The sequence below is a fragment of the Podarcis cretensis genome, assembly GCF_951804945.1.
Source record: "Podarcis cretensis genome assembly, chromosome: 17".
NCBI classification, from domain to species: domain Eukaryota; kingdom Metazoa; phylum Chordata; class Lepidosauria; order Squamata; family Lacertidae; genus Podarcis; species Podarcis cretensis.
The window spans coordinates 36,893,181-36,913,452 of record NC_137187.1 but is presented as its reverse complement, the minus strand read 5'-3'; the positions used below and the strand labels follow the sequence as shown (position 1 = coordinate 36,913,452).

General features: G+C 44.7%; 1 protein-coding gene and 1 long non-coding RNA gene across 6 annotated transcripts; one reads left to right on the top strand and one right to left on the bottom strand.

Annotated features, from left to right (window-relative positions):
- Positions 1 to 2,117: 2,117 nt before the first annotated feature.
- Positions 2,118 to 3,856, bottom strand: LOC307206791. Its single transcript, XR_013834497.1, has 2 exons — positions 3,776 to 3,856; positions 2,118 to 3,382 (listed from the first exon to the last, which is right to left on the bottom strand). It is a non-coding gene; the product is annotated as an uncharacterized lncRNA (long non-coding RNA).
- LOC307206684 (uncharacterized protein) lies at positions 3,376 to 18,343 on the top strand. Of its 5 annotated transcripts, none has more exons than XM_079960006.1 (5): positions 4,393 to 4,572; positions 12,925 to 13,274; positions 13,831 to 14,487; positions 15,791 to 15,916; positions 16,202 to 18,343. In XM_079960006.1, the coding sequence occupies exons 2-5, from the start codon at positions 13,271 to 13,273 to the stop codon at positions 18,085 to 18,087; spliced, it is 2,673 nt and encodes an 890-aa protein (XP_079816132.1). In that variant the 5' UTR covers positions 4,393 to 4,572; positions 12,925 to 13,270; the 3' UTR covers positions 18,088 to 18,343. The 5 variants fall into 5 exon arrangements, with proteins under 5 accessions (XP_079816130.1, XP_079816134.1, XP_079816132.1 ...); XM_079960007.1 differs by having other exon boundaries at positions 4,393 to 4,607; positions 12,965 to 13,274; XM_079960004.1 differs by lacking the exons at positions 4,393 to 4,572; positions 12,925 to 13,274 and adding an exon at positions 3,376 to 3,865 and having other exon boundaries at positions 16,202 to 18,302.
- Positions 18,344 to 20,272: the final 1,929 nt, after the last annotated feature.

The following is a 20,272-nucleotide window of genomic DNA, read 5'->3' as shown; positions in this document are numbered from 1 at the left end:
ACATTATCTGTCTGTTAAGTAATTTGCAAAAATTAATCAAAGCATATTAGAGATTGTGTTTGGGAACAATGCTTTTCTAAAAATACAGTGGTACCTCGGGTTACATACGCTTCAGGTTACAGACGCCGCTAACCCAGAAATAGTACCTCGGGTTAAGAACTTTGCTTCAGGATGAGAACAGAAATCGTGCTCCGGCGGCACGGCAGCAGCAGGAGGCCCCATTAGCTAAAGTGGTGCTTCAGGTTAAGAACAGTTTCAGGTTAAGAATGGACCTCCGGAACAAATTAAGTACTTAACCCAAGATACCACTGTACTCTGTAACACTCCCACTCAGTTTTAAATTTTTGTTTTGTTTTGTTTTGTTTCTGATTGCCACTGTCATCTTTGCTAGTTCTAAGTATTCACATAATTTAACTTGCCATTCTTCCTTCCTTGGAATTTTCTTTCCCTTCCAGTTTTTGGCAATCAACGTTCTTGCTGCTGTTGTTGCATACAGGAAAACCCTCCTCTTGTCATTTGGAATATCATTTGTCAGAAAGCCCAGAAGGAAGGCTTCCAGTTTTTTCCACAAATGTTTGTTTAAACATTTTTTTAGTTCCTCATAGACAATATCCCAAAAGTTCTTAATTTTTTTACAGCCCCACCACATATGGCACATTGTTCCCTCCATTTTCTTGCACCTCCAGTATATGTTTGAATTTGTTTTGTACATTTTGGCCAATTTGCTTGGGGTCATGTACCATCTATAAAACATTTTCATAACATTTTCCTTTAGTGTATAGCAAGCAGTAAACTTTAGATCTTTATTCCATAATTTTTCCCAAGCAGCCACCTGAATGGAGTAACCAAAGTATATTGACCATTTAATCATCACATCCTTCACTTTTTCTTCTTTTTAATTCCCAATCTAGAAGCAGTCTGTACATTTTAGATAGTATGTTCTTTTTATTCTGTAATATATCTTTTTCAATACCTCTGTCGCAAACTCATTTTTTCGATCAAATTTGAAAATATCAATTAGTTGATGGTACTGCAACCAATCTGTGAGGTGATGTCTGATTTCTTCAAATTTTCTCAATTTGAGTTGGTTTTGTTCCTCCTCTATAATTTCTTTATAGGTTGCCCAATCCCCCCCCCCCATGTTTTTCCTCTTTACTGAGATGGCCTCTAGAGGAGATAACCACCAGGGTGTTTTTGGTTCCAATAGATTTTTGTACCTGTCCCACCTAATGTGTAGTGATTTCTGTATTATATGATTTAGAAAACCCCTGTGTGCTTTTACTTTTTCATAGCCTAAATAGGCATGCCACCCAAATCTATTGTCCCATCCCTCCAAATCTAATAAATCAGTATTCTGCAAGATCATCCACTCTTTTGTTCCAGCAAAGACAGGACGCTTCATAGTAAAGCTTCAGATCTGGTATGGGAAAAACCCCTCTATCCTTAATATCAATTAGTAATTTATGTTTAATCCTGGGGTTTTCCCCCTTTCCAAATGAATTTTGATAGCCCCCTCTGCCATTCCCTGAAGCATCCTGTTATCCCCCCACAACTGGAATCATCTGGAATAGAAACAACATCTTCTATCAATAAACTATCATGCCTCCCTTACAAAAGCAGTCCAGCAAGGAATGAGAGATAAAATCTCTCCAAACCCCAAGATTAGTGATTTATCACTCCTTCTGATATTTAAATCTAAAACCAAATATAGGAAATGGCCTCCTTGGAGTTCTAAGCATTGATGATTAACTCAGATTGTCTATTTCCCAAGTGACAATGGGCTCTTAAATCCCTTAAGTGACCTCTAGATGGAGAATGGGGAAAGGGTACAATAGAGTGATTCTTCCTTAACATTGCTGGATATGACCTCTTCCAACCAGGCATTCATGTTTGGACAATGAAGCTCCCTCTTCCAACTCTACAAGGAAAAGCTAAATGTCAAAGAAGCTGTTTAAAATGGACTCGCAGGCTGGGGGGGGGGGGGAGAGCGGGGATTTGCCCTGGTGATTTTACCAACACTTTACTATTAGAAACTGGAGTTGCTACTAGTTGTGGCCCCAGAATTCCAGCAGAATTTAGCGATTAGTTGCTGCTGGAAGAATTGACAACCAGCTTGCTTCACTTTACCATTTAATGTTTTGAAGACAGTGCAGAAGGTAGAGCAGGGGTTGTCAACATGGTGCCACCCAGATGTCATTGTGCTACAAGCTCCCATCATCTGTGACCATTGGTCATGCTGGAGGCTAACAATATGAAGAGAGTGTGGACCAGTGATGTACTCTATAAAAAAGCAGCAGCAACGACAACAATCTGTTGTGTTCCATGCCTCTAGCTGTTTCATTGATTCTTAGGAGCTCATACTGTATGTGCCTCTTCCTTGCAGTATCTTATTTCCCAGGTTACAAAAAAAGCAGTGCTGCATCTTAATACAGTACCTCCAGAATCACAAGAGCTAAAAGGCTGAAATTCCTACAGTGTTTGACGGGTGGTATTACCCCGGTGGAAGCAGGAAGCAGGAAGCAAGAAAGCAAAAAGCAAAACAATACAGGAAATGAGGAGAGAGGCTCCTCTTCCTCTTCCTCCTGTTCTTCTCAGACTGTTTGACTCAGACTCCCTCAATTTACTTTCTTAGACCTCCTTAACAACAAACAGAGTGTCAACTGAGTGAATGTGTGAGATCTTTGTGGGTGCAAGTACAGCTGTGTACAAGAGTGGATTGGAAGGGACAAATACTTAACATGATGGGACTCAGCTACAAGTGCCTTGATCCTAACAGGATGTGGAGCAAGCACTTAATAAGGAAATAATAATAATACATTGGTCTTCCATTCAAACAAACCCCCAAAGGAAAATTCAGATGACCATGTTAAAAAAATTGTGAGGAGCCTGGGAAGATGAATTGTCAACCAGGTATGGTGAACTGATGGCCCTTTTCTCACCCCTGGGCTGCTCTTCCACCTTCCATGATGACATCATCTGTTTCTGATTCGAATATTCTCCAGCCTCTTCCTCACATTCTGCAGGGTTACCATAGAGACAGCAATAAACAACTTTGTACCATCACCATTCCGTTGTCCACTTCTTACCGGACGCTCGTTCCATAAGCAGTGCGAGGACTGCTCTCCACTGGTCAGCTTCGATATTTGTGTTATTTCAGCATTCCTATCAGCATGGCAGGTTGGGAATTGTTCAATGAACTTGCCAAAACTTCAGTTACTCTTCAGTTCCCCTAACAGACACCTTTGTTTTCCTGGCACCTTTAATTCAGGCCAACTGCCCCTAACTCCGCAGTGCCTTTTGCATCATAACATTCTCTGGTCAGTTAGAATCTTGGCGGTTACTGTGGTGACAGCAGTAAGGTGTGGTGAAAAAGCAAATGGAGCTGAAAGCAAAGAGAGAATACGAGGTACTAGGAGGAACAAGAACAAATTTGAAGAATGGCCTCTGAAGCCTATCCCGGGTCCTCTCCGACACTACCTAAGCTGGTGCCCCCTTCTGATCCCTCCTCCCTGCTGAGCCAGCATCCCATTTTGTGCAAAGGCTGGCACCTCTCTCACTGCCTAGGCAACAATCTTCTTCTTTGTCTCAAAGACTTCCAGCCCATGTGGGAAATCTATTGCCAAAGCCATCAGGCTCACATCGACATGAAGGATGGAAAAAGATCAAACTGGAAGAACGCCCTTTGAAGCCAGTCTCCAGGACCAATCTGGTCACCTTCAATAGAGTCAGCAATAAACAATTTTATGCCATCGCCATTCCATTGCCCACTTCTTACCGGACGCTGGATCCATGAGAAGTGAAAGGACTGCTCTCCATTGGTTGGTTTTATGTTCATGCTATTTCAGTGCTCCTATCGGCATGGCAGGTAGGAAATGGTGCCATTTAATGTTCAGATGTTCTGCTTTATTGTCACATGAAGCAGACAGAGAAGCCATCTGAGAAGTTAAGGGATTATAGCAGGGGAATGGTGTAGATCTTTCGACAACTTAGAGAAGGCAACATACATGGAAGTGGAAGCAAGAGAATAGGGAGAAAGGGGGATTCCTTTCAAAAGTTACTAGGCAAAGTCCACTCCAGGTAGTCAGAGTGAGTCCCAGTACCACCCATGGGGTATAGGTAAGCCATGACTATTCAGTTTTCTTCAATGGGACTTAGTCTTGAATATAACTTTCATGAGATGTGCCAATCAAATCTGAGGCACCTTCAAAATCACAGAATTGTTTCAGAACCACGGTCAACCTACATTGCACTTTGTAGAATAAGGTCCATTGCACTTTGTCCAAAGCAGCTCACAAGCCAAGAGTTTCCAGGGAGCAACAACACAGAACATTCACTTTGGGAGGAAAAGCAGTAGATCAATAAGTAAAGGTAAAGGTACCCCTGCCCGTACATATCCATAAATTATCCACATTGATCCAGAGCCAAAAGCAAGTTGGTTTGATTCTGCTCTCATCTGAGAACCGGGAACAGCAATTGTTCTTTGAGAATAGTGGTGTCCTTAGATGAATGATGTGCTTTGTTGCTCTTGTGACCCCTATCTCACCAAATTATATAAACAGGTGACTTTAAAAGGTGTAAGATTTAGCTGGTGCCTGTCACTTCACTAAGTGTCCAGATTAATCCGGTCACACTGGGGGGATGCCTACAATGTGGTAGGGCTTGTTATGACTCAGACTGGTAGTGTGGTAGGGCTTGTTATGACTCAAACTGGCCATAACTTCAGTTACTCTTCAGTTCCCCTAACAGACATCTTTGTTTTCCTGGCACCTTCAGTTCAGGCCAACTGCTCATGACTCTGCACTGCCTTTTGCATCATAACATTCTCTGGCCAGTTAGAATCTTGCTGGTTACTGTGGTGACAGCAGTAAACAGGTCCATATGATCCCAGTTCTATGGGTTCCCACTATGGGATGCTGACTAGAATTGACACTGAGCATGGGTGCATTTGTGGAACACTGGGGGGAAATTCACCCTCATGTTTACCCTTGGTTGGGGACATAGCAGAGCATCACGAAAGACAGAGTGTGTCATGGCAACAGAAGCAGGGTGGCGCTATTTCTCCATGGAAGAAAGAGGGAGGGAGCTAGGATGGGGAAAAGATTCCTCCCCAATGGGATCATAAGCAATTAAAATTATCCAGGGGTTGGAGTAACTCCCTTATGTGGAAAGCTTGGGGCCTTTTAGTTCAGAAGGAAGGATGTTCTCTGTCACCCCTGTTGGTTGTATTAATTTTAGAACCATTTGCAATCAAAGTATGCAATGCCCTCTCTTGTCCAGGAATGGTTACAAACATTTTTGTTTCATAAATATTTATTTTCCATTTCCAGTTTTTATAAATATGTTAACAAAAAACCCAAAATCTTTACAGATCTCATGTACCTTCCACTCGACTTCCCTCCCCTCCTTTCTGCAGTTATTTATTTTATATTTTTTATTACTGCATGTCCAATTCAAATATATTTACTATTTCCGCCTTATTTTCCTCCTATTTCACCTTTTATTATCTCTTACTGCATGTGTTTATATCGGTCCCAGTAATGTTTTGATTTGTTTACAATGTATCTTCAAATAGTCAATAAATTTTCCCCATTCTGTTTTAAAAAGTCTCTCTTCTTGATTTCTTATTCCTCTGGTTAGTTTTGCTATTTCTACATATTCCACATTGCCAATCGTCTTCTTTCAGAACTGTTTCCTTCTTCCATCTTTGGGCATAAATCATTTAAGCAGCAATGATAGCATACATAAACATTTCTTTCTCTCCACTCTACCAATTATACTTAAAAGAAAACTTCTTTCTCCCTCCCACAGAGGTACAGAAGTGGTTATAAACAGAAATGAACAAAAATCAGACCTCTTTGCAGATGATATAATTTTATGCACCTCTGACCCTATCAGAGCAGGCAAAATACTATGCACAGAACTGGAATGGTTCCTCCAGGGTCTCAGGATTACAAATAACTTTTAAGAAAGCAGAGGTAACATTTTTTCATACATCACCATATATATAGCAGACTTTTACAGCAATGTTCAAGATTCCAAAAGCTCGGAAAAGTTTTAGATATCTGGGGGTACAAATTACCCATAATTTGAACAAGTTGGGTCAGTTTAATTATAGTCAGCTTGGAAAGGTATAAATATGGATATAAAACAATGGAATAAATTAAGACTTTCCATTATGGACAAACTAGCTGCATCTAAAATAATGATTGCACCTCCTTCTTCTTTTTGTTCCAGACTTCACCCAAAGCAAATGGAAAGGGAAACGGAGAAGAAACTGGGGTGTTCCAGAGTCCAAAGAATTAACGAAGATCCCCCTTCTGATCGCCCCTCACTGCTGAGGCCAGCACCCCACTTTGTGCGAAGGCTGACACCTCTCTCGCTGCCTAGGAAACAATCTTCTTCTTCTTCTTCCCAAAGACTGCCAACCCATGTGGAACACCCATTGCCAAAATCATTGCCAAAGCCATCAGGCTCACATCCACATGAAGGATGGCCATCCAGCTCTCAGCTTTCCTCACCAGACGTTGGAGACCACTGGCCACCATCGCTAGGACGGTGCCCACCAGACCTCACCGGCCAGCTGTGCCAGGTCAAACCTCCAGGTTCCTAAGCAACATCCAATCATCTGCAACAAGAGCTCAGCCCTTGCAAGTACAACCACCAACCTCTCCACCATACAGAGGGAATACTTTTATTCCCTGGAGGACACATCCAGACGACCTCGAGGAATCCTTGCTAATAACTGAAGAACAACAGCCCATCTGAGAGGCAAAGAAAAGGCAAGCTCAGAGATGGAGGGAGGAGGCATCACACTGGACTTCCGTAGGGAGGGTGAAATATTTTGTGGAGCGTGAGAAGGAAATGAACATTTCAACTTGCTATGGATATCCATGGTGTTACTGAAGGGTCTAGGGGTTCCCTCCATTGACTAAGGTGAGTCCTTGCCTGCTCACCATTGGCATGGGCTGCTGCTCCTGCTGTCCGGGTCACATAGCATGCCAAGCGAGGAGCTGAAAATGGCGTTGGCAGCAGTAGCTTTGTTGAAGCCTCCAATTTTATAGCCGAGGTCGTTGTAATGCTGCTTGCAAGAATTGCTTTTATTGTTTTATTATATTTATTATCTTTTAATAGTCTCATAGCCTTTTAAGAGTTTTATAGTTGAACAGTTTGTTTTTATTAAAGATTTTCTTAGTTTAAAAAGTAAGTGCATTGTTTCTTTTTTCAGGTTGTGATTTCTACAGATCAATTACATTTGATGTAAGATATTAGTGTAATATGCAGCATAGGATTGGGAAGAAAAAGAGGGGCGAGGAGTTGTGTGGTAAAGCTTATATTCTTTGATTTAGTAGTAGTAGTAGTAGTAGTAGATTTTATTATTTATTTCCTGCCCATCTGGTGGGGTTTCCCCAGCCACTCTGGGTGGCTTACAGAATAAAATCATATTGAAACATCAAACATTAAAAACTTCCCTAAACAGGACTGCCTTCAGATGTCTTCTAAAAGTCCAATAGTTGTTTATTTCTTTGACATCTGATGGGAGGGCATTCCACAGGGCGGGTGCCACTACCGAGAAGGCCCTCTGCCTGGTTCCCTGTAACTTCACTTCTCACAGGGAGGGAACCGCCAGAAGGCCCTCAGCGCTGGACTTCAGTGTCCGGGCAGAACAATGGGGGTAGAGACAGTCCTTCAGGTACACTGGGCCGAGGCCATTTAGGGCTTTGAAGGTCAACACCAACACTTTGAATTGTGCTCGGAAGCATACTGGGAGCCAGTGAAGATAATTTAGGACCGGTGTTATATGGTCCCAGCAGCCACTCCCAGTCATAGCTGTCAACGTTTTCCTTTTTTTAAGGGAAATTCCCTTATTCCGAATAGGATTCCTCACAAGAAAAGGGAAAAGTTGACAGCCATGCTCCCAGTCACCAGTATAGCTGCAACTTGCTGTTTAAAGACATTTTGGCCTTAATCACCCCACTCAGTTTCTTCCTTCTTCGAGGATGCCAGACATGCCTGATCCAACCCACTTCCTCCATGTCCCGCAAAGAAAGAACTCCCATCCCATCTCCAACCCTATTGTTACCCCAATAAACTCATCATCATGTGACTAAAGATCCTCTTCCTTGAGTTCACCTTTCCATCCCACACAAATGGTCCCAAACTCAAAGAAATGCCAGCCCAGGGACCCTGAGAACTATAGACCAGGGATTGGCAACCTGTGGCCCACAGGGGTCATTTAAATGGCCCACAAGCTGCCCGCTCGGCGAGTCCCCGCGCGCTGCGCTAAACTAGCACTGCACAGATTTGAGAATACTATTCATGTACGCAACAACAGCTTCAAGGATGCTGCTTGCCCAGCGATGGAAAGAGGAGAAGACGCCAACAAAAGCCGACTGGCAGATGAAACTACTAGAGTATGCAGAGATGGCGAGGCTGACAGGGAAGATGAGAAATCATGAGGATCAAAACTTCAATAGGGAATGGGACAAATACAGATTGTACTTAAAAGAACACTTGTGGAAGAATGGGGACGGGGGGAGCACACCGCCCCCGGCACCATCGGAGAGGGGGGTACCATCGCGGCTGCCCCCCCGGACACGTGCTGCACACACCCCCACCATGCCGGGCGCCACGCCCCCCGGAATGCACGTCAGCCATGCCCCGCCTGCTCTCCGCCCCCAGTGCCGGAGCATGCAGCTTGGCCACTGGTACTCACTTGAGCTCTTTGGCAGGTCTTCAATAACTCTTGCAATGTTACAAAGACTTTGGTTACTTTGGAGGACTATACAGTGGTACCTCGGGTTAAGAACTTAATTCGTTCTGACACACCTGGACTTGTTTCGATTAATGTCTGCAGGAGACTTTGTGGATATTTAAGTTATAATTAGAAAAATCTTAATAATTATTCATAAAGGAAACAGTTTATAAGAAGTAAATAAGGAGGCCAGATACAGGATAAAGGAAGTCTTTTATCTGGCTGTTTGTATTGTTTTATGTATTCATTGTATGTTATGTTCACATTTAATGAGGGTGGATTTGTGAATGGGGGGGGTGGGGGCTTTATGTTATGTTGTAAATATAATTCCAATAAAATTTTTTTTAAAAAGAACTTAATTCATTCTGGAGGTCTGTTCTTAACCTGAAGTACCACTTTAACTAATGGGGCCTCCCGCTGCCGCACGATTTCTGTTCTCACCCTGAAACAAAATTCTTAACTCGAGGTACTATTTCTGGGTTAGTGGAGTCTGTAACCTGAAGCGTCCGTAACCTGAGGTACCACTGTAATGCGGATGAATTATAATATGCAGTTGACTTAGATATATGAAGGACCCACAGAGGAGAGGAGAGGAGTCCAAAGGTTCGGAAGAATCTTGTTACATTTTAAAATCTAAATGTGTTAAATGTGAGATTTATTTTGTAAAACCAATAAAAATCATTTCCAAAAAAAGAGAGAGAAAAGTCAGCTGCCCAATTACTATATGTCTCTAATACCTGGAGTGGAAGATTAGCATCTTAGTTGGATAATCTCCAGGCTAAATAATTGAGGGCTCTCCTCTAGATCCCCAGATGTATGCCTAACTCAGACATTTTCTTGGAAACTGGGGAATGCCTTCTACTGACCAGGGCCTGGTGAGCACCCTTAAAATACTGGCATAAGGCAAATGTTTTCAAACTGGGCACAGGACTGCTCCAATATCTAGCTCAGGAAGAGCCCGTCAGTTGATGGTCCAAGCACAACACCCAAAAACCAACTCAACTGAGCTGTCCCCATCTCTTCTTGAACACTTGAGCTTCAACACAGCCTTCAGATCACTAGAGCAAGGACTGTGGGATATTGCCTATGGTGATCTGCAGGCCTGTTCATGCTCATCCTGCTCACCAAGCGTTGTGAGTTTACAGTCTGTTGGGACATTTGACATAGCTGAATAGCTAAAGAACTCGGGAGCGTGAGAAAGGTGGATAGAGTCCTCTGCCTGGCCTGTGCAGAGCCCCCACAGTTGCCAGGCTCTGCCAGGGATGCAGCAGTGAGGCCAGGCAGAGAGACCCCAGGCGACAGGCAGGAAGGAAAGGATGGGGAGCCAGGGATGGGGCACACCAGAACACGCATCACTATGGCAGGGGTCCCCGCAGAAACTGGGGGCTGCCTGTGAGTGCCTGGTTGTGCTCTCTCATAATTTTGTTTTTATATATACGGTATATATATTTCTGCTTTACAATTTACAAAAGTACTCATTTTTTATATCCTTAAGATATCAATGACTTCCCTTCTTCTCTTTCCATGATTCATATTACATACCACAAATCCTTGCATATTTTACAGAAACTATACCATTCATTATTCCATTATTACATCCATCAAAACCTATTTACACTGTTGAATTTATCTGGATGCTGCCAACGTTTTCAGCTGTATACAGTCATTTTCCATATACTGAATAAACATTTTCCCATCTTCTCTAAACATATGTTCTTCTTGTTCCCTTATTCTATATGTTAAGTCTGCAAGCTGCGCATATTCTGTCAACTTAAGTGGCCATTCTTCTTTGGTTGGGACCTCACCCATTTTCCATTTCAGGGCTAACAAAACTTGGGCCGCAGTAGTGGCATTCATAAATAACCTTTTTTGACACCTGGGAATTTCAGTCTGAATTATCCCTGACAGAAAGGACTCTGGGTTTTTTGGGGAAAGTACTTTTAAACATCTTTTTCAGTTCATTATGGATCATTTCCCAGTACTCTTTTACCCTTTTATAAATCCACCACATATGGAAGAACATTTCCTCCACCTCTTTGCATCCCCAGGACTTATCTGATTCAGTCTGATACATCTTAGCAAGCCTACTCAGAGTTAAATACCATCTGTAAATCATTGCCCCCTCAGAATTTTTCATCCGGGGCCCCGGCTCCTCCACAGTATGCTACTGATCTCTGGTATATAACTCTTATGAAATAAAAAAATAAAACACAGGGAAATGCAAATACAAAAGAAAGAGGAACCTTAATATGAGGGCAATGTAGCGAGCTGTCCTCTTCAAATTGCAGTCTTCATCAGCTTTCAGTGTGGGGAAGGGAGGGCAAGGATAAATGCAATGATAATGAATTGGTGCAGCTCCCCTCAACCTGGTGGCCCCTGGGGGCTCTGAACTGCAACTCCCCTCAGCCCCTGCCATCTTCTTCTTCTTCTTGTTTGGCGATCACTCATAGCCAAGTAAGATTGTCTTCCATAAACATGGTTTTGATAATGAGTCCATAAGTGACTGTGGAGGCCAGTTCTGGATCCACACGTCCTTCCACAGTGGGGACATTGGTTTTTGGGTGGGAGTTGATCACGGTGTGGATTTGCCAAGCGTGCCTTCCGCTTAGCACATTTCTCCTTTGTGTCCTGAGTTTGAGCGTCTTCAAAGCCCATGACACCTTTGGTAAAGGCTGTTCTCCAACTGGAGCGCTCGCAGGCAAGTGTTTCCCAATTGTTGGTGTTTATACTGCATTTTTAAAGATTTGCCTTGAGAGAGTCTTTAAACCTCTTTTGTTGACCACCAGCATTACGCTTTCCATTTTTAAGTTCGGAATAGAGTAGTTGCTTTGGAAGACGATAATCAGGCATCTGAACAACATGACCAGTCCAACAAAGATGATGTTGAAGAAGCATTGCTTCAACACTGGTGATCTTTGCTTCTTCCAGTACACTGGTATGCTGACCACGGTGGCAAGTGCTGATAGGGAAAGCTGAATTAGGAAGAGGAATTTTGATTGTCCTGATTTTGAGAGGTGTGTGGTCTGTTCCAGGGTTCAGGGTTTTTTTTTAAGGTTTAGGGGGGCTTTCAATATAACCTGTGTTTTAAGAAATAGGTGGTCACTCTGTACTGCCCACCCCTAGGGCTCAAGGGACTCACCATGATCCCACAAGACCTTCTTGTCAGTCAGAGAAAATAATCAGAAGTTGCAACTAGCCAGGCAAGAAGCAAAGCGACTATTATTTTATTGCAACAAGGTTTTCACTCCCAGAGGCTAGAGGAAGAAGCTGCCCCAAATAAAGAGCATAATGGGATTGTTTTTGCCAAACCGTTACAGCAATCCCACCCCATGAAAAAGAGTGACAACAATAACACTTCATGGCATGTCACAGGAAGAGGAGGCGTTGAAGATAAATTGTAGTGCCCGTCATGTCACTTGTCCATGACAAGTGCCCTATCTAAAGCAGGGCTCAGCAATCTTTTTCAGCCATGGGCTAGTCCACCGTCCCTCAGACCATGTGGGGGGCCGGAGTATATTTTTTTTGGGGGGGAATGAACAAATTCCTATTCCCCACAAATAACGCAGAGATGCATTTTAAATAAAAGCACACATTCTACTCATGTAAAAACACCAGGCAGGCCCCACAAATAACCCAGAGATGTGTTTTAAATAAAAGGACACATTCTACTCATGTAAAAGCAGGCTGATTCCCTGTTTTTGAAAGGGGGATTCCTTTCAAAAGTTACCAGCCACAGTCCACTCCAGGTAGTCAGAGTCCCAGCACCACCCATGTGGTTTAGATAAGCCATGACTAAGTCCTATTCAGTGTTCTTCAATGGGACTTAGTCTTGAATATAAATTTCACGAGATGTGCCGATCAAGAGTGAGATGCCTTCAAATTCACAGAATTATATTGGTACCACTGTCGATCTGCATTCACTTTGTAGAATAAGGTCCATTGCACTTTGTCCAAAGCAGCTCACAAGCCAAGAGTTTCCAGGGAGCAACAACACAGAAAATTGGGAGAAAAAGCTGATCCAGAGCCAAATGAAGTTTGGTTTGATTCTTCTCTCATCTGAGAGCCAGAAACAGCAATCGTTCTTTGAGACGAGTGGCGTCCTTAGATGAATGTGCTTTGTTGCTGTTGTGACCCATATCTCACCAAATTATATAAACAGGTAACTTTAAAAGGTGTAAGATTTACGGTAGCTGGTGCCCGTCACTTCACTAGGTGTCCAGATTAATCCGGTCACACTGGGGGGATGCCTACAATAGGAGGAGAGTGTAGTAGGGCTTGTTATGACTCAAACTGGCCATAACTTCAGTTACTCTTCAGTTCCCCTAACAGACATCTTTGTTTTCCTGGCACCTTCAGTTCAGGCCAACTGCCCATGACTCTGCTCTGCCTTTTGCATCATAACATTCTCTGGCCAGTTAGAATCTTGCTGGTTACTGTGGTGACAGCAGTAAACAGGTTCATATGATCCCAGATCCATGGGTTCACCCTAAGGGATGCTGACTAGAATTGACACTGAGCATGGGTGAGGAACACTGGGGAAAAATTCACCCTCATGTTTACCTGGGGGGGGGGGGGACATAGCAGAGCATCATGAAAGACAGAATGTGTTATGGCAACAGCAGCAGGGTTGCACACTATTTCTCCATGGAAGAAAGAGGGAGGGAGATAGGATGGGGAAAAGATTCCTCCCCAATGGGATCATAAGCAACCAGGTACTAGGGGATAATAGAATAGCAGGAAGGCAGCAAAAGAAGGCCATTCATCAGCATTTTACACAACCCTTTTCAAAGATCCAGTAGTTTAGAACCTCCAGCAACAGGAGTTGGGGAAAAGTCAAACAAGGTGTGTGTTATTGAGCACAGCATGCATTCATGCGGGGTTAAGGCCCAAAGGAAGGAGGGATGGAGAGCAGCAACTGAAGAGTAGAGAGGGAACTGGAGAAAAGGGTCTCTAAAATACCTAACAATTAGAAGTGGTAAAGAGGCTGACCTAACAATAAGAAAACCACTTTGCTAAGGAAGGGCTGATTCTTGTGAAGGCTGATCTTTACACTCCTGCTCACTTTGTTTGCATTGCAGATCAGGCTCCGAACAGCAGGCGGACTGAAGGGGGCAACAGCCAGCCTCAGAGCACCCAAGTGACTACCAGCTCCACAGTGGGAGACTGTCAACACAGCATCTCCCACTCATCAGCACCATGTGAGAACTGTGGTTGGTTGCAGGCTCAAGGATCAGCTCTGCCCTTTCAACCAAACCAAGGCAGCACCACCACCCAGGGATACCTTCATGGTGAAATACCTCTCTTGCAGGGTGTACAGAATGATCCGCAGCAGATGTTCACCCCAATAGCTCTCCGTCCTTCTCTCCATGGGTGGGGCACAACTGGACATCTCTCAGTGCCTTTGTTTGCACCACTGCAAACGCAGCACAGGGACTTTGCAACAGCCAGACCTATGAATCAATTATATAGACAACCTCACCTCCAGCTGGTTCAGGTGCAGCCTCCTGGTCTTGGACCCATTCGCCCAACCACGTTCCAGGACGGGATGGGCCTCTACCACCATGGAACATTAGCTCCCATCCCACTGGAGCAGAGGAACCCGATCGTCCGGATTGGTAGCGCTGTCCCTATGCCACCAGCTGCGAACAATGAAATGCTCCTGGTTCTCCAGCAGGTGGAACCTCAGCCCACCCTGGAACCTGCCCCAGCCACTGGGTACTTTCCAGCCTCACAAGGTTTGTGCTCATCTTTGTAAAGGAATCATTTGCTTTCTAATGGGTGTCTGGGACCCTCTAACTCATCAGGCAATTAACCTAGCCTCAGTAGGTACCATTTCCTAGTACCATTTCCACATGGCCCTGCAATGTGGGTGGTAAAGGGACCCCTGACCATTAGATCCAGTCGCAGATTGCTGGGGTTGCTGCACTCATCTCGCTTTATTGGCCCAGGGAGCCAGCGTACAGCTTCCGGGTCATGTGGCCAGCATGACTAAGCTACTTCTGGCAAACCAGAGCAGCGCACGGAAATGCCGTTTACCTTCCCACCGGAGCGGTACCTATTTATCTACTTGCACTTTGACGTGCTTTCGAACTGCTAGGTTGGCAGGAGCTGGGACTGAGCAACGGGAGCTCACCCCATCGCGGGGATTCGAACCGCCAACCTTCTGATCGGCAAGCCCTAGGCTCTGTGGTTTAATCCACGGCGCCACCTGCATCCGCAAAGTGGGTGAGCATTGGGTATATTCTTATGGAACAAAGTAAGTTCCAATACCCAAAAGCTGTTATGCTAATCTACAGTGCAACCACATTTGGAATACTGTACAGTGCACAATTCCGGCAAGATTATGATAGCAAGGGACAACCTCTTATCGCAGCAGAGAGACAAGTTTGTTTAGAAAAACAATCCAATTTCATAGCTGAAGTTATTCATGGCTACTGGCCTCAACCTGCCATATTCTACCTTCCCTATTCTCAGTTGCTGAGAATCACAAGTAGGGAAGACAGTGTTGCACGCAGGTCCTCCTTGTAGCATCTGCTTGGCCACTCTGAGAACAGGATGTTGGACGAGATGGGGCTTTAGCCAGGACTTTTCTCATAGGCTTATGTTCTTAATCCAAAAGAGGGTGTCATGTGAGCATACCACACACCATATACTACCATCCATAATCCTCTGGGACAATGTTGGATTCAGGGTACTTTACACTATTCAGTTTCCCCGCTTTCACTTCATCACTGAACACTGAAATTTGAGGTATATAAAAATGGACCCCAGTTTATATCACTGATAACACATTGAGCCCAGTAGTGCAACTAGGCCACTTTAGCCCCTGAACCCACCTTCAGGCAGCCAGCCTGCCCACCTTTAGACAGTTGTGTGCATTATCTAGTTGGAAAGTCTATGGCTGCTGAGCCACCCTAGGGCAGAGAACAAGGCCTTCACTTACCTTCCTCTGGACAGAAGAAAGAGTAACTGAATTAAATAATTAATGGTCTTCCTTGGCTGTAGAATCACTGATCCCTCCTGATTAATTTCTTTCAGTGGTACAAGTCCCACATGGACTTCAGGGGACAGGAGCAGTCAGTGCCCAAGTGACAGATGTCCTAGGTGCATCTATCGCACAAGAAAAACTGGAAGGAACCCAGCTCAACAATGCTGCGCTGAATGGTAAGTGTGGGAACATACAGTGACTGAGACCATGTGCTTTCCAAGTGTACTTTCCGGGCTAGATGTCATGGCCTATTCTAGGATTTCTGATATGTCAGCTAAGAATCTACACATGATAAACATGGATCCAGATCCATATGCCACTTTTTAACTTTATTTAATATGAAGATGCTCTAATACATAGTCATGGGAATCTTGGACTTCCTCAAGCTTGTCTCAGCCAACCGGAGTAGATTCTTTGTCTTCAAACAGTCAGTGCTATGCTTTTCATTTGTTTTCTTTCAGTGGTGGAACATCCGCCGCCACCTCCTCAACCAGCCGATGAAGAAAGTCTCCTCCGAGACGAGTTCCAGCTGCCAGAGGACCTCCTCTCCAAGTATCCCGAGATAGAGACCCTGATTGCTTCACTGGAGCCGCTTATTCCAGAAGGCCTCTTTCCACCTCTTGCTTCCAGTGAGACAACCAAAGGCAGCGAAGGAATGCTGGCGGAGGCCTGCCTTCCAGAGGAAGCCCTGGGGAGCCACCAGTCATTGACACCAGTGTCCACAAGGTCTTTCAGAGTAGAGGCAAAGTCAATCCCGGATGCCCCTGAGCCATGCAAAGAGGTGCCAAAAGCCCTGCACCCACATTCCTATGTGAAAGATCTAAACATCAAGGGCACAGAGGTGGCCATACTCAGAAAGGGCTCAGCAACACAGGGACAGGCATCACTTCCTCCAATAGATGAGCAGGATACAAAACTGAATAAGCCCTCGGGCAATCCACTGATCCAGCGCCCAGTTTACATCTTAAAAGATATCGGGTTTCCATTTCCACCAGATCCTCTGAGACCCAAATCCTTGAAGAAAACCCAGAAGTCAAAATGTGACGCCACCCAAAGCAAAGGCAAACACGAGGGGAATGGGAAAATTGAAGGCAAACCCATCAGCATGACAGGGAGAAGAAAGTGGGGTGTTGCTGAGTCCCAGACGTTAATCAAGCTCCCCAGAATCACTCTGGAACCTATCCCAGAGGGCTCTAGAAAATGCCAGCCCACCCATGAAAAGTCCATGAAGCCAAAGGCATTACCAGAGATTAAGGGGAAAAGGAAAGGCATTTCAACAAAGGCAGAAGTTTCACCCAAGTTTCCCAAGTGTATTCTGAGCATAGAGGGAACAAGCATAACGGGCTCTAAGGAAAGTCATCCTAGTCAGGAGAAAAAATGTAAGGAAAAGAGAAAGCTTCCATTTCAAGAGGAGGGAAGTTTGAAAAACGAAGAGGACAATCTGGATAGAGGAAACTCCAAACACTGCCAGACAGGATTGGAGAAAAATGAGATGGGACCTGAAACCAAAGAGAAGGCCACAGTGAAAGGGAGCACACCAGGCATTAAAGGGAAAAAGATCAAATTGGAAGAGCGCCCCTTGGTGCCACTCCCAAGGACCAATCTGGCTTGGCACATGATGGAGTCTGTGCAAGTCTTCCATCCCCTTGGGAAGAAGAAGAGTACATCCATGGCGGCCAGAAATCTCCCTCCACTAACTGCCACCAGCAGTAGCTCTGGGAATTCACAGGCTCCACAGGAGGTACCTCTCCTGAAGTCCCTGCATAAGCCAGTGCCCACTACCCAGCCCCCCTCCCTGCCAAGGGCAGCACCCCACTTGGCGCGGAGGCTGGCACCCTTCTCCATGCCTAGGCAGCAATCTTCTTCTTCTTCTTCTTCCCAGAGATTGCCCACCCATTGTGAACATCCATTGCCAAAGCCACCAGCTACATATGAAAGATGGCCACCCACCTCACAGCTTTCCCACACCAGCTGGTTAAGACCACATCCCACCAATGTTGGAAGGCTGCCCACCCGACCTCACCCACCAGCTGTGCCACGTCAAAGCTCCAGGTCCCTAAGCAACATCCGACCATCTGTAACAAGAGCTCAGCCCTTGCAACCACCAGCCTCTCCGCCATACCGAGGGGATACTTTTATTCCCTGGAGGACACCTCCAGATGACCTCGAGGAATCCTTGCCGATAACCGAAGAACAACGGCCCATCCGAGAGGCAATGAAAAGGCAAGCTCAGAGAGACAGGGAGGAGGCATCACACTGGACTTCCATAGGGAGGGTGAAATATTTTGTGGAGCGGGAGAAAGAAATGAACATTTCAAATCATTATGGGTATCCATGGCGTCACTGAGGGGTCTAGAGGTTCCCTCCATTGAATAAGGCAAGTCAGAGACTATTGATGAAAGTAGTGTTTACTTTTTGCCCCAACATATGTTTTTTAGGAATAAGTGTAAGGTTATTCTAGAGCAACCTCACTGCTTCCACAATGTGAGTTTACTATAGTTTGTATTGCTCCAATTTAATTTAATTAGATTAAATTAAGTTACTCTATTTAAACATAAAAATGTTTACAGTGCAACTTGCCAGTTGCTCTAACTTGAAAAATGTAATTATATTTTGTTTATCTAGCAATGAATTTATATATGAAAATAAAAATAGAAATATATAAAGAATAAGGCAATATTAAAAATCAAGTAAAAAAGGTGCTCATCTAGCAGCTGGGTCATTTATAATGAACAGACTGTAATGGTTCTAGGGGGTTGCTCGTGCGTAAGTCGTCGCCACACCTGGCTGAGTTACCTGGGTGAACCCTTTCTGTCCGGACAGCCATCCATCCGTGGCTGTCTCAATCGCTGGCAGAATCCGTCAGTGGGCGTTTCTTAAACTTCTTCCAGCAAAGAAGTTCTTTGACACTACGTCTCCTCCTACTCTCCCTGCGCGGAAGTCTTCTGCGCAGGGAGGGTGTGGGCAGCGGAGGACCCGTGCTCTCCCCACTGGTCTCCGGTGAAGAGTCCTGGAGCCTTCTCTCCGATTCCCCCATCTGCCCCCCTTCACCCCTGGTGTTACGCTGATTTCCTTCCCCAGCAGATGGGCTGCCTCTCTCCCTGCTGGGACCCTCTCCAGCATCGCTCTGGAGCCTTCCCTCCACCTCTGGCTCCGATGGCAGTTCCCTGACACAGACATATATAAAGAATAAGCTACATAGCTATCAAATCAGGAAGGGAAGAAATTGGGATGAATATGAAGGTATCAGGGGTGTTCATCATTGTTAGTCTGCTCTACATACTAAATTATGGCTGTTCTCATTTTTTAAAAAGCATTCATCCTGAGTAGCAAAGATCCCACCCTTTGAAGTCAATATCCAGGGAGCTTTCCAGTGTTAAAAGCGAGAGAGAGAAAATCAGAGTAGCCCTTTGTACACTTCATAAATACTCAATTTGGGCTTCGGAGCACAGTGACTGTTTCTATGTGAGTCTTCTAAAGGATCTCCCCAGGATCTCTCTCTTCATTCAAATCACAGCCCATGGAAGTGGAATCTCCCCTGGTGGTGCCAAAGGCACAAATCCTTTAACTCTAAAAATAAATAAATTCATTGGCTATTACGATCGCATTTCAAAAAGAAAGGAGAGCATGCTCTTCAAACACACTGTGCTTCAGACATGGTTTTTAACATGCCCTATCTAAAGCAGGGGTCAGAAATCTTTTTCAGCCGTGGGCTAGTCCACCGTCCCTCAGACCATGTGGTGGGCCGAACTATTTTTTTTTTTGGGGGGGGGGGAGAACAAATTCCTATTCCCCACAAATCACCCAGAGATGCATTTTAAATAAAAGGACACATTCTACTCATATAAAAACAGGCTGATTCCTGGACCGTTCACGGGCCGGATTGAGAAGGTGATTGAGCTGGATCTGGCCCCTGGGCCTTAGGTTGCCCACCCCTGATCTAAAGGATTCATCCTGAAGGTTTGGCATGTTAGAATACAGTATGTAGCACTTTCAGAACATATCACAACTAAGTGGTTAGGGGAGGAGGAGGAGGAGGAGGAGGAGGAGGAGGAGAAGAAGAAGAAGAAGAAGAAGAAGAAGAAGAAGAAGAAGAAGAAATACAAATTTGACATAGCACAGTGGTCATTTATAACATATTAACATCAACGGACACTTCTTATGACCCCCGTTGGATCAGGTAACATTATGGAACACTCACATTAACCAGATGGTCTCAGAATAAATATATTGTTATGAATTTGGGGTGGGGGTAAGGCTGTAAGCCTGAGCTCCTTTCTAATTCCTAGATTAGAATTCCTAGGCTTACATCTAGGCTTAAACGTGTTGGAAGCTCATCTTGGGCATGCCAAGGATGGGGTCAGCATCTTGGATACAGAACAGTGACTGGGAGTGCGCAAGAAGGAAGAGGAGCAATGCCTGAAGAGATCCAGGTGGCTTGAAAACCTGCTTGAAAGGAACAAGCTGTTACTGCCCTTGTGTTGGCTTAAAGCTGTAACTGTGTTTGACTATCTGTTTTTTGGCCATGTGTG